Source organism: Alligator sinensis, unplaced genomic scaffold (assembly GCF_000455745.1).
Source record: "Alligator sinensis unplaced genomic scaffold, ASM45574v1 scaffold469_1, whole genome shotgun sequence".
NCBI lineage: Eukaryota > Metazoa > Chordata > Crocodylia > Alligatoridae > Alligator > Alligator sinensis.
In genome coordinates this window covers 584,543-598,046 of record NW_005841934.1, presented here as the reverse complement: position 1 = coordinate 598,046, position 13,504 = coordinate 584,543, and the positions used below count along the sequence as shown (strand labels likewise).

General features: G+C 48.4%; 1 protein-coding gene across 5 annotated transcripts in view; it reads right to left on the bottom strand.

The window, feature by feature from the left end:
• ADAMTS9 (ADAM metallopeptidase with thrombospondin type 1 motif 9) overlaps positions 1 to 13,504 on the bottom strand; it is a 106,846-nt gene that overhangs the window by 72,464 nt on the left and 20,878 nt on the right. For 4 of the 5 annotated variants that reach the window (XR_003093072.1, XM_025199046.1, XM_025199048.1 and 1 more), the window contains exons 9-12: positions 12,766 to 12,912; positions 11,228 to 11,369; positions 10,195 to 10,302; positions 2,271 to 2,416 (exon numbers count right to left, since the gene is read on the bottom strand). Coding sequence is in view for 4 of the 5 variants with exons in the window: in XM_025199046.1 (XP_025054831.1) it covers positions 2,271 to 2,416; positions 10,195 to 10,302; positions 11,228 to 11,369; positions 12,766 to 12,912 (543 nt within the window). In the remaining variant the exon portion in view is untranslated. The remainder of the gene's footprint in view (positions 1 to 2,270; positions 2,417 to 10,194; positions 10,303 to 11,227; positions 11,370 to 12,765; positions 12,913 to 13,504) is intronic. The other variant, XM_025199047.1, reaches the window with a different exon arrangement.

Below are 13,504 nucleotides of genomic sequence, written 5' to 3'. Positions count from 1 at the left end.
ACGTTCACTCCTTCCAACAATGTTTTGATCCTGCTCATATCTGTCCCATTATAGAGATCTGCTGATTAGGAGAAGGCAGAGCCTGGGCGGTCACCCCATGATGTCAAATGTAAATGGCCAAAGGATCATCCTGGTGAACCTCTAGGGACCGGGGAGGGCAGAACTTCTCCCTGTGCACACTTCAGGTTGGGCTCAAGAGGGTTGCATCTCCTTGAAAGAAATGAAGGAGAATAAGCACACTTTGCTGTTTTCAAACTGAGAATTTCGATAGTGCATAAGACAGTTAAGAAATACAAAACTCTAGGACTCTTGGTTCAGAGATGGTACCTTTCATTAGAGCAACTGAGAAATTGCAAAAAAAAAAAGATATATATATTTTTCTGTAAGCTTTCAGGCTCACACGCAAGCTTTCATCAGGCTCAGAGAAAGTTAAAGGTGGTCAAAAGTCCCCAGAGGTAGGAAAAACAGGGGCTTTTGACCACCTTTAAAGCTTGCAGAAAAATATAATTTTTTTTGCCATTTCTCCATTGGTTGCAATCTCTGAACCAAGAGTTGTAGATTTTTGCATTTCTCTTTGTCTCGGACCAACACGGCTACCAAATACATCTCTAAGACAGTTAAAGCACCCAAGTCCAATGGGAACTGAGAGCCTAACTCACTTAGGCATTTACGAAAACCTGACCCCACTATCCAGTGTTTCCCACGAGGTACTAAATTCAACTCCTCTGTTAGGTCCGCGTGGTTTCCTTGCAAACTGCCGCAATCCAAATGGATGGTGCTCCACACGCCAGGAACGTCCACGTGTACAACGCTGTGCTTCCTCTGTGCATGCAATTATGATTTCTCTGGAAACAACCGTCCTGTTTCTCCATTGCTCAATGCTCCAAGTGAGAGGGGACCATATGGCCCCTGCCGACCCATCGCAGCCGGGCCCCCTGAAATGCAAATGCTTGCCACACCTGTGGGGTTTCTCAGCGGTCACTGAACTCCTTGGCTGATGCCTGCTCCCCTCAGCCTCAGTTCTCCCTTTATTTTGAGGTCTGGCCACACGAACCAAGCTGCCCCCTCCTTGCACTGCTTTCAGGCCGGTCTCCCAGGTATAAAGATCTCCCTTCCTCAATTAACACTCATCTACCACTGACTTCAAAAGGCTTGCAGACGATTTTATGAAGTGGTGCAGAAACCAACACCAATGCATCACTAATGGCAATTTGCTTGGCAATAAGCTCTTTGAGACCCGAGGCAAGGAAGTCGAATGAGCCCTGTCTCAAAGCGCTGGCTTGCATTTTATTTCAAATCCCCTTCCTTCGACCAACCCTCCAGGATCCTCTCCACTGCCCTCCGCTCCCTCCCTCTGCCTCACCTGGAACGGTTTTCTTTCACTCCTCCAGGTTAACAAAGACAGAGAGCAGACAGCTAAGGCAGAAGCCCGCAGAGCCGCTGCTGTAAAGAGACAGCTTTCAAAGCAATCACTTAAGCTAATAGTAATATTTTGCAGGAAACATGCTGATCCCATTCAAGGTCAAGGACAAAAATCCCTGTGATTTCCAAGGGTCCAAGATTTTGTTTTGCATGCATCCTTACAGAAAACATTTTTAAATGCTATGGTTTAATAGGGTGGAGATTTCTGGAGTATTGCACAGGATCTCTAACTGGCAGGAGCAGCAGGAGCTGGTAAGGGGAGAGGATAAAAAAAAAAAAAAAGAGATGCAGCTGGAGTTTCCCCTCCCTGCAAAGCGGGAGAAATGGCACTCTGGGCTCACTAACACCTACATGGTGTCTTCCTCCCCCATCAAGGAGAAATGGCAGAGAAATCTCCAGCCAGAGACACTAGCTGGAGTGGGGATGGTCATGGCACAGCCCTTGCACGCTCAGAGCACTTTCTACAGCTTGGACTGGACCAATCTGCCCTGGAAACCGAGGGCGCCAACATTTCCCTCTGCTTCCTCCTTCTCTTCTGAAGCTCACATGCACCAGGCTCTTACACACTGGTCTCAACACACACCCCTCATTGAACTATTAAAGGCCCACATGGCGTGTGTTCACACAACAATGGCAAGCTAGTCTTTTCCTGGTGAAACTGCAATGGCTCAAGGTCCATGAGAGCAGGGTGTAGCCTCCACTTCAGGCGTTGCAATATCTGAATATACACAGATGATCAGCTCTAGGGTCTCGGTGGCCTGATCGATACTCTGGTCTGCTCAGGCCAGGTCTCTCAAGTGATGCTTAGGAAGATTGAAAAGCAGGGCATGCATCGCCCGTGTACTTACTCGGGCCTGTTGCATTCACGGACTGCAGTTTTTATGCCCCCGCCGCAGGTTCTCGAGCAGGTCCCAAAAGGACTCCAGGACCCCCAGGCTCCATCCATGACGGGGGCCTCCCGTTCTTTGGGAACGCACATCCCATACCGACAGTGCTGCATGCAAAACAGGACAAGACAAAAACCAATGAACACCAATACACCGGAGCCTGGAGGCCAGCAAAAATATTATCTTACTCTTTAGCCCACAGTCCTTTGCTTGCTTCTTCTTAAACAATGCATTCAAATGAAAACGGACAATTGACAAACCAACTTTATCTATTGCTCCTTTGTCACCTAAACCCCATTTGCATAAACCTGCGAAGAGAGATTTGTTTAAATGCCAGGGCAATAAAAATCAAGGGGTTTGATCCAAGCCTATTTATGAAACTCCCAGGACCTGGTTAGGAAAGCCCTTTGGAGTCCACACTTTGTGTTAACTTTAAGGACATGCTTAAATGCCTTCCCGAATCGGGGCCCCTTGGACTTCACCAGCAACCAGCGCAGAACGTGCGGCGGCACGCTGCTCTGCAAACAATACGGCCACAAAAGCAGATTCAAACTTTTGCATCCTTAAATGGTGAAGGCTCCCAGAGAAGCGATTTATGGAGAAAAGGACAACGGCAATGCCAGCTGCACAATACTCCCTGTTTACTGATCCTGAACCACAAAGCAGCATTAGCAGGGCTAGCTTTGGGTGGGTGGGGGGTGGAAATTACTTATCTGATTTTCTGGCTAGAGGTAGGAGCCACATCGTTTCAGACAGGGATATATACAACAAGTCTCGTTGAGACCAGATGCAACACCAGAAAAAAGGGAAATAAGTCACTAAAAATGGCAGATTAAACTAGTGAGTAATCATTCCTCATCCCAACGTGTTTTTTCCACATCACAATTTCATCCAAAAACCTGGTCTTCACTTAAGTTTTGCTGGCGTAGCTTTGTCACTTGCAAGTGGAGTGGTCATTTTCTATTTGGACTTTAAACCAGAGCGCTTAACCTACTTCAGTGGAAGAATGAATTTATTTCCATTTTAGTAACAGCGGTGGCAGACCCAGCCCTCTTCCACACACTTAACCAATGGAGCTCGCCTAGCCAAAGGGCGAGTGTCAAATGCCACTGGCAAAACTAATGCTGTTGCCTACGTGGTTCATTCTGTCTGGAGAATTGGCATAAGCAACCATGACAAAAAATAACTCCTTTGTTGGCATAAGCTGCACCTCTCCCACGACTTGTTTGCTGGATTGAGCATACAGGCCAGAGTGGGCAAAGCTTGAGGAACAACAGGGCAAACCTTGACCCCAGGGAAGCAGATGGCAAAGCATCCATGGACAACACATTCTCCAGGGAGGACTATAAGTGCTGTTAACTCCCATACACATTTTAATTAATAGACTCAGAGGCAATGAGGGTATGAACGGACCTCAGGAGGTCACATCTCATCCAACCCCCTGCTCCAAGCAGGACCAGTCCCAACTGCATCATCCCAGCCAGGACTTTGTCTACCCAAAACCTCCAAGGATGCACAGTCCACCACCTCTCTGGGTAACCTGTCCCAATGCTTTACCACCATCCTCATGAGAAAATTTTTCCTAATATCCAACCTCAACTTCCCTTACTGTAACTTGAGCCCATTGCTCCTTGTCCTGTCATCTGCCCCCCCTGAGCCCAATCCAGCTCCATCCTCTTTGCAGCCCCCCTGCAGGGAGCTGAAGGCTGCTATTCAATCCCCCCTCAGTCTTCTCTTCTGCAGACTAAATCAGCCCAGTTCCCTCAGCCTCTCCTCACCAGTCATGTCCCCAAGCCCACAACAATTTTCATTGCCCTCCACTGGACCCTCTCCAACTTGTCCACATCCTTTCTGTAGTGGGAGGCCCACAACTGGACACAGGACTCCAGATGTGGCCTCCCCAGCGCTGAATAGAGGGGAAGATTCACTGCCCTCGATCTGCCAGCAACGCTTCTACCGATGCAGCCCAGGACACTGTTAGCCTTGTTGGCAACAAGGGCACACTGCTGGCTCCTGTTCATCTTCTTGTCCATCGTCATCCCCAGGTCCTTTTCTGCAGAGCTGCTGCCCAGCCCGTCACCCCCAGCCTGCACCGGTGCACGGGATTGCTCCGTCCTAAGTGCAGGACTTTGCACTTGTCCTTGTTGAACCTCATGAGATTTCTTTTGGCCCAACCCTCCAATGTGTCAAGGTCACTCTGAATCCTAGCCCTGTCCTCCAGTGTATTTACTACTCCCCCCAGCTTGATGTCATCTGCAAACTTGATGAGGGTGCACCGCATCCCATCTGCCAGGTCACTGATGAAGATACTGAACAAAACCAGTATGTATCTCTTGGAAATACTGGTATTTTCAAACTAGAAAGATAAGGGATTTTTTTTTTTTTTTTTTAAGGAAAGACCCATGCCATTGCAATATCCCCCTGCAATCCTGAATGTGAGCATTTCAAGAAGCAAGAAGGTTAAATGCTTCATGTTAATTGAAAGTAAGATAATTGGGGTAATTAACTGCTGCAGCCACTCTCCCAGAGAAGTGATACATTCTTCATTTGCTGCAGGTGTCTGAAGGAGAGGGGGCATCTTTCTAAAAAGACACGAATCTTGTACTTAGCCCAAGCTTTTGGGTGCTTGCAGCACACCGTTCCCCTCTGTTCCTGGGAGAACTGGGCTAGGCAGGAGCTTGCAGGAGATGATCCTAATACTCCCTTCTGGATCTAAAAACACATGAATACAGATACGTGCTCCATACTAGCTTTACATTAAAAAACAACGCTCCGGGGCCACAATGCTCAGACACCTGGGGGAGGAGGAAGAAAATTTAATTTAATCTAAGTTTGCCCATCTGCCGGCATCTCATCCTGCTGCCTCTGGAGGCTGAAGGGATTTCTGAACAACGGGCGAGCAGATCACCTGTTCTGCAATTCCTAAGCCCGGGGAGATGAAACAGCCCTGGGCCTGCAAACGCTAGAGCACATGAGTCACTTAATGCAAGCGGGTCGTTTTTGTGCAAGATTATTTATACAAAGACGCAGATGCGCAGAATCGGAGGGTAAAGTAGTAGCCAGACCGCTCAGTCTCTAACTGGAGTGTCTGAAGTGCTGCTTTTAAACACCTATTTCGGTCTTATTAACAGCAGCATCAGATATGATCCTGGTTCATCAGTCCACGCAGGGTCAGCAGAGCCAACAGGACTTATGCATGGTCTTAATCACCAAGCTGAGTCCAGAAAGAAATCAAATGCTTTCTGATGGTACGCTGCTTCAAATCCCTGGATCTTTTAGCATGACTATTGTGTTAATGGGTATTCCTCGGACATCGAAGCGCTCCTGGAATCCCTTTTCTCAACAACAGGCGAGGGTTTTGTGTAAAGTTTTCCCCATAAAGTTTTTGGGAGTATAACGGGATTAGCTAGAGTCACCCTGCCTGACGGCTGCATTTAACAAGGATGCTTGCGTGCAAAACCTCCCGAGTAGCGCAGGTGGTGAAGAACTGCAGCATATCCACTGTCACTGTGATGCATTTCTTTTATATCATCTGGAAACTGCCTGATTTGCTTCACATCCAGTCTCAGGCACAATCATACAGCATCTTGCTCAACCAAAGTCACCCTTCAGGAATCAGGAGCCACCGTAAAAACAAAAATAAGCCTAACTGGAGGGAACCGGCTGCTAGGAATATATCATGATACTTATATTCAGAAAACCACTTTAGAATAGGAAGTTGCTCATCCCCATGACGGTGCCTATAAGAGAGGAAACCAAGTGCTGTCACTCCCTTTGCACAGAGCTGCGTGCATCTCATCCAACTCCCTGCATAAAAAAGGCCGAAAAACTTCACTTAATAACTCCCGCACCCAGGCCAGTAAATTTTGGCTGAGAAAACCCAGGCAGAGATGAAACTATTTGCACAACACCACAGAGCCGCTGACGGACGCCAGGACTTCCTTGCCTCCCGATATCATTTTTAAGTCTGTTTCCGGAGAAGGAGCGCAACTCATTACGAGTCAGCCGTGGCTGGACGAGGCCTTTAACCGGGCAAGTGATAAACTTATTGAAAAACTGGGTTTGCAAATAAAATGCTGACATGCTCGTAGCGAAAGCGAAACCGCGCTCAAATATTTAGACAAATCACAACCCATTCATCAAATTAATGCTGTGTCAACAAAACTAGTGAGATGGCTGCTGTGGCTGGATTGGCAGAAAAAGAAATGGAGCCATCTCTATGGAAATGGAAGCAGAATCTGCTGAGGTACCCAGCTTTTTCCAGCCTGCCAGGGTCTGTTTGCTTCATCTCAGCCATCAGTCACCAAGGCCTTAGGAAACCTAGGGGGAGTTTTAGCAACGTCTGCAGAATTATCCACTTGAAAAACCTCTGCAAGAGGTCTGAGAAGAGCTAGGGTTTACCCTCACCCCCACTTTTTCAGTGTTACTCATCCCCAAAGACCCTAAGTCAGCCCCAGGCGAAGCAACCTTGAGCTCCAGATCCCAACCTTCGTTTTCTACCCCCAGACCCCATTTCCATTCTGGGACAGAAAGGGAAAGGCTGGAAGGAGCTTTCTCCTGCTAGGGAAAGTCAAAAGCCATCACAATTAGGGGCCATACGTCAAACCAGACATATTCACCTTGTGTTCAAATCCCAGCAACGACACAAGACTTGGGCTACGCGAGCAGTCAGCAAAACACAGTACCCGTGTCTCACTCCTATGCCAACAGGTTTCTGCAGATTCAATATCCCCATGGCAGCTCCTAGGGACACGGGTCAACCTTTGCCCACCTGCGGGTCAACCTTTGCCCACCTGCGGGTCAACCTTTGCCCACCTGAAGAGGACAGCGATTGCCGCGGGTTAATTGCTCTGCCTTCACATCCGCTCCACTCTCCGTGCCGCCGCGTTGTACAGTAGTGGCCTCTCAACACCCCTGGTTCACCCCATTTCCCCCAGCTACACTTCCTAAGGAAATAAGCTGGCTTTGCAGCCCTGCTACCTGGTCCAGGATGATGGCACAACACAAGGCTGGGATCTCCAGGCTGAAGAAGAGCTTGACCTTCAGCTTAAAGCATCCTCTCCATTGCCCATGTCGTGCAGGATTTATTCCCAAGTCCTGTGATGCCTGTTACTCCACGGGGAACCAAAGCTGCTAATCCTCACTTTATGTAACTCCAGCTGAAGGGTTGCACAACCAAGCGCAGGACAGGGCCCAATGCCAATTGTTTTGCGGCATAGAGGGTGGGTCAGCTGTCATCCGAGTAGAGAAACATGGCAGCGCTGTCCCCGGGGAGAAACTCCTTGCAGAAACGTTGACGCTTGCACCTAATACATAACCATAGCCACGCTCGGCACCGATGGCCCAGGGAGGCAGACTGAATAACTAACTTGTGAATGTTACTCAACTAACAGACCATGACACGATTTACAAGCCTCATGTCTGACGGCTGAGGTTAGATCTCAGCCAGGAAATTACACTCATCTATTGATTGCATTAAAAATAATCTAGGATCATAAAGAGCATGCCGTTCGAGAGAGAGGCAGGAGGGTGCCGTTTCAACAAACAGAAACACGACTGCCTTTCATAGACGCATACCGGGATTATTCTGGCCGGCTAACTTCCCTGCATTTTTTTCCCCTTACATCTGCATTTAAAAATCTTTTTTTTTTTTTTTTTTGTGATGAAATCATAAGAATTAAACCAACAAAAAAAAAAACCAGCAAGGCATCTGCCACGATTCTTTTCTCTCTGAGACCACAGCTTAGGGCAGAAGTGGAAATGCTGCTGCTCATCCAGGTTTTGTCTGCAGCAACTTCCAAATAGCTTAAACGGGCCAAAAGTCACACAGGAGGGCCGTGGTGGAGGCGGCGACGCTGCAAGAGTCTCTGCCCTCCTCTGTCTTTCCCAGGGACCCCGAGGTAACACGGTGATGCCAATGCCGTACGTGGGCAGACCGGGGCCGCGCAGCTCTGTGCGTACATAAACGCGCGCGATGCCTGAACTAGAAACCAGGAGCGATGATTATGCCTCTCTGCTGCCATCCCAGTACCTCTGCTCCGATTTCCCCATTTTTTAAATAGTTCCTTCAACCACAACAGATACAGATCTAAGCGTATAAGCCTGCCCCATTTTGCATTGCAACACACTGATTTATTTTAAATCCGTGATGAGCTGTTACTGCGAAACAGAGTAAATGATCGTGACTAGTACTCCCCCAGGCCAATATCTGAGGTTGGATTATTACTTGATTTAGTGATACCAGCTTCAGCTCCCTCACATTCAAAGTACGTGCCAGTTACCGCTCCTCTGTTACTGGACTATCTGTAAGAATATGATTAAGAGCCTGCATCCCAGTAGTTTTATCTCAAGACTTTTCTTAGCTATGCACGCTCTTTTAGTTCCAAAGATATCTCTGTAAAAAAATGGCACTGTATTTTCTAAGCCAATCCATATATCACGGACTCTAAGCATGCAGATGTGAAGCAAGGCATTAGTCAGCACGCAGTGGTTTGACAGGGCTGCGGCCACATTATAGCACGGTACAAAAAAATAGTTCTCCCTTCCAATGAACTTCACTCCAGTTTTTTGCTGGGTTTTTGGTTGTAAACCGTGTTGGTCTAAGGACATAGGCAGGCCAGGTTCTTTGGGTAAAACATGATCTCTTTTATTAAACCAACTGAGTCGTTGCAAAAAGTGCTTTGCAAACTTTCAAAAGCTTGCAAAGAACTTTTTTCCAACGACCCAGTTGGAAAAAAGCCTGAAAGCTTGCAAAGTGCTTTTTTCCAACTATTCAGCTGGTCTAATAAAAGATATCACTTCAGATTTCATAGTTTCCAGGGTCAGAAGGGAACAGATCATCAAGTCTGACCCCCTGCCCTGGGCAGGAACGAGTGCTGGGATCATAATACCCCAGCCAGATAGCTATCCAACCTCCTCTTGAAGACCCCCGGGGTGGGGGAGACCCCCGCCTCCCTTGGGAGCCTGTTCCAGAGCCTGGCAGCCCTCACCGTAAAGTAATGTCTCCTGATATCAAGCCTGAACCTGCTCTCAACCAATTTGTGGCTGTTACTCCTTGTTATCCCAGGTGGTGCCCAGGGGGAACAGAGCCTCACCTATTTTTCCGATGGTCCCCCCTGGTGAGTTTATAGATGGCCTCTCACCAGACCCCCTCTCAGCCTTCTCTTGTGGAGGATGAACAGGTTCAGGTCCCATCGCCTCTCCTCCAAGATCCCTTTCTGCCGCCGTGTTGACAAGAAGGGAGTTCCCCAGCTTATAGGTGTGTTGCTGGTTCCTTCTCCCTAGATGCAGCACCTTGCACTTGTCTGTGTTGAACTCCATCCAATTCTCATCCACCCTCCCCTGTAACCTGTCTGGGTCTAGCTGGATTGTGTGCCTTCCCTCCAGTGTGCCCACCTCGCCTCACATCTCTGTGTCGTCAGCGAATTTGGACAGCGTGCTTTCCATGCTCACCTCCAAGTCACTGATGAAGATGTTGAACAGTGCAGGCCCAAGGACCGAGCCCTGGGGGACTCTCCCCTGCCCACATCCCTCCAGGTCGAATAAGACCTGTCCACCACCACTCTCTGGGTGCGACCACTGAGCCAATGTGCCACCCATCTGACTGTGTAGGCATCAATGCTGCAGTCGCCTAAGGTTTTTAGAGGTGATTTTTGCCACTCAGGATTTTGCAAGACACAAAGCTTTTGTATATGGATCCAAATCTTGGAATCTTAAATCAGACCAAACCACATACACAATAGATATTCTTATTTCCAGTTTTGTATGCTGATGAAAACTACACGGGGATCAGGAACAAAGAGACGTGTAGCTGCCCTAGGGTAGCTCACGTAGCAGCAGCTATGTTATTGTGTTCAAGGGGGGCTGGCACATAGGTATGTCCTACCTTCCCCGGCTCACATTCTGTCCCGTCCGCCCATGGCGTGTGTTGGGTCCGGCATCCTTTGTGAGCTCCATCGATGTTGATGCACCACAGTCGCCGGCACTGCATCTGCTTGATTGTTTCAAATAACCATGGAGTTAGAGGATGTCCAGATGGAGCATGACGCAGACTGCCGGTCACTCGACATCCTTAGACACCCCACCGCACACACGGAGAATGTAATAAATGGGACAACAGGGGTGAGAGAGGCCAGAGCCTTTCAGTACTAAGGCAACAACCCTGCACATTGGTGAACATGCACAGACCCCGCCGTGCCAGCAGAGAGGCCTGATGACACCAAAGCCAGCCGCAGAGCTGGCTGGAAAGCTTCTCTCCCAAGGATATTTGGTCTGTGCGCATTAGCAGGATCTTGCCCATGCTTTTCAAAATCCCCCCCGCTCCACCACTCTCAGCAACCAACCCACCCAAGATGCTAGCCTTTGTGAAGGTCATGAATATAACCAGGGAAACTGGCACCGAATGGTACCAGTCTCTGTACATAGCTGAGACAGGTGTGCACAGGAGGGCTGAGACGTGCTGGCAGGGACGTGTGGGGAAGTCTGCCCGTGACATTTCTGCTTCGCACGGCATCCATGCATTCATGGTCCCTCAGCACCTGGTCCGCAGAAGAGCACTGCACTTGACAGCTACCAAGCTAATTTTCCAGGGTCTATTTTCTCCAAACTATTTAGCAGCTTTGGGGTGCCTCCATTTCTCTACGCCAACATGTTTTACCCTGGAAGCACTTGCCATGTGAAAATGAGACCCTGGTCAGGTGTCCCATACACAAAAGCTCTCAAAAATCACAAGTCACCATCAAAAATCAAGACCGTGGCCCTCTGTGGAAGGTGGCAGCGGCTGGCACTTCTGAGCTGATGGCTCCAGCTTCCAACACAACCGAGAGCTGGCGGGACCTTTTCTCCGGTCCCCCAGCGGTGCCCAGCCTTACCAAAACTAAACGATGCAAGCAATGCAAAGGATGTGGAATTGCACTTACCATGTACGGGCACACTTGAGATCCCGGTCCAAAAATTAGCTCGCATTGCTTATTAACATCATAAATGAGGCCAGGGAGTTGCTGAGGCAGAGTGTAAGTTCCTGCCGTAGGCTCGTCCAGCAGACACTCCCCGTATCCAGTGCTGCGGGAAAGCAGAAGAGCGAGGGGATGTGACTTGCGTTTTGCATGCTGCACAAACATTCATCAACAAATTCTAAAGGCTCCTGTGAAACAGGGAAAGAAAACCATCCCCATTTGACAGATGAGGACACTCAGGGTCCACACCACTGAAATAAAGGGTTTCACATCTCACAGAAACCCAAGCAGCCTGACGCTGCTACAACCACCGCAGGGACGTAGCGGAAGAGCAGGTGAGCTGTCTAACTGTGCATTCAAACCCTGCAAAAAATACAAAAATCTAGACTTCTTGGTTCAGAGATAATGCCTTTTATTAGGCGACCTTGTGGCTGCCTATAAGTTCATCACAGGGGCACAGAAGGGAATTGGTGAGTATTTATTCACCAAGGCGCCCCCGGGGGTTACAAGAAATAATGGCCACAAGCTGGTGGAGAGCAGATTTAGACTGGACTGAAGGAAGAACTTCTTCACAGTTCGAGTGGCCAGGGTCTGGAACGGGCTCCCAAGGGAGGTGGTGCTCTCCCCTACCCTGGGGGTCTTCAAGAGGAGGTTGGATGAGTATCTAGCTGGGGTCATCTAGACCCAGCACTCTTCCCTGCCTATGCAGGGGGTCGGACTCGATGATCTATTGAGGTCCCTTCCGACCCTAACATCTATGAATCTAGATCCACCCCTTCACACCCTGCAGGCACCTGGTCCTTTGGGTTGAGGAGTCAAAGGCAGCTGGATGGATAACCAGCATCACTGACTTGAGTGCCTCAAGTTAACTGCTCCAATTGACTTTACACCTGATAAGGCATCCTGCCAGGCCAACTAGAGACAACGGGCCAAGTCATTTTGCACATAACGTGGATGAGAGACCCAAAATGTTCATTCAACAGATTAATTTCTGTGATGACTATCACAGGATCGAATCAAGGGCTGAAAAACCCTTGCAACCCTCAAGAAGAACGCAGGCCTCCAGACCAAAATTGGGGGCATACTCAGGTGATGCTGCGCCACTGGAAGAGAAGAAGGGTGTCCCAAAATTACCTCGCTCGGCTCTCTGACTTAGGGGGATCCTAATGTGCTACAGCACTGCCCTAGTGCCTGTTATGCGAATTCCTTCCCAGCAACATGCACAGGAGTTTTGGCCAAAAAAGGGTGTATGGCTGGTGTGTGTTTGGAAGAAACAGTCTTTCCCATTGAGAGGCAATTCCTTGCCAGCTAATCATGTGGCAGAACTGGCAAGGGCTGGGTCTCAGAAGGTGCATTCCTGGGCTATGTAAAGCATCTGCACACACACGCACACATTTCTTCAACTCTTTTCCAAAGGCTTTACTCTTGGATTTCAATTTAACTAATGAGCTCCTTGAGGTACACTGCACAGGTAATAACTTAATGCATATGGAACATCTTACTCTAGAAATTCAGTAATGTATTTCCTGCTGCATTTCGACCACATCCAGGGGTTGGTGTAGAAGTTCAATGTCGGTGCCATGACATGCTGTTGATTTTTACCTCCATCTTCTTTGCATTTATGATTGTCATCATGTGGCATGTTAAATCTAGGAAAGAGCAAAATCAGAGAGAGGATATTAGCATGCGTATTAAGTGCCAAGTCTTTCTGCCATCATCCGAAACAGGGCATATTAAAACAATTTTTCCAGCTTTGTAACTGCTGGTAAATATTAAAGAGAGGGGGAAAAAAAAGGAAGTTAATGCAAATATTTGAAGCAGTAAAAATGCTTTTGAATATTACAGGATTCTTGGGGTTTGGCTGCAGAAGGCCACATAGTTCAACACAAAAACTTTCAACAACAGAACGACATGCACGCTGCCACGTGTCTGTGAAATGTTCTGGAGCCCGCTCTACCGGGGAAAACTCAGATACAGTTTTCTTCTCTGCAACTAGCCCTGATCTTGCAGGTAATTGCACATCACAGGACATTGGGAGCATCACCGGTTTTCTGGAGCTGATCCAAAGAGTTGGGCTGGGATTTTGAAACCCACCCTTCCCAGTGCGGGTCATGCACTTTGCTCTCTAAGCAACTTCTTAAACCCGAGCGTTGGACCGACACGCACTTGGGAACAGAGGTGCCATCTATCCAGGGAACAGCTCTTGGCACAGCAAAGCTTGTAACGGGTGGGGAAAAAAGA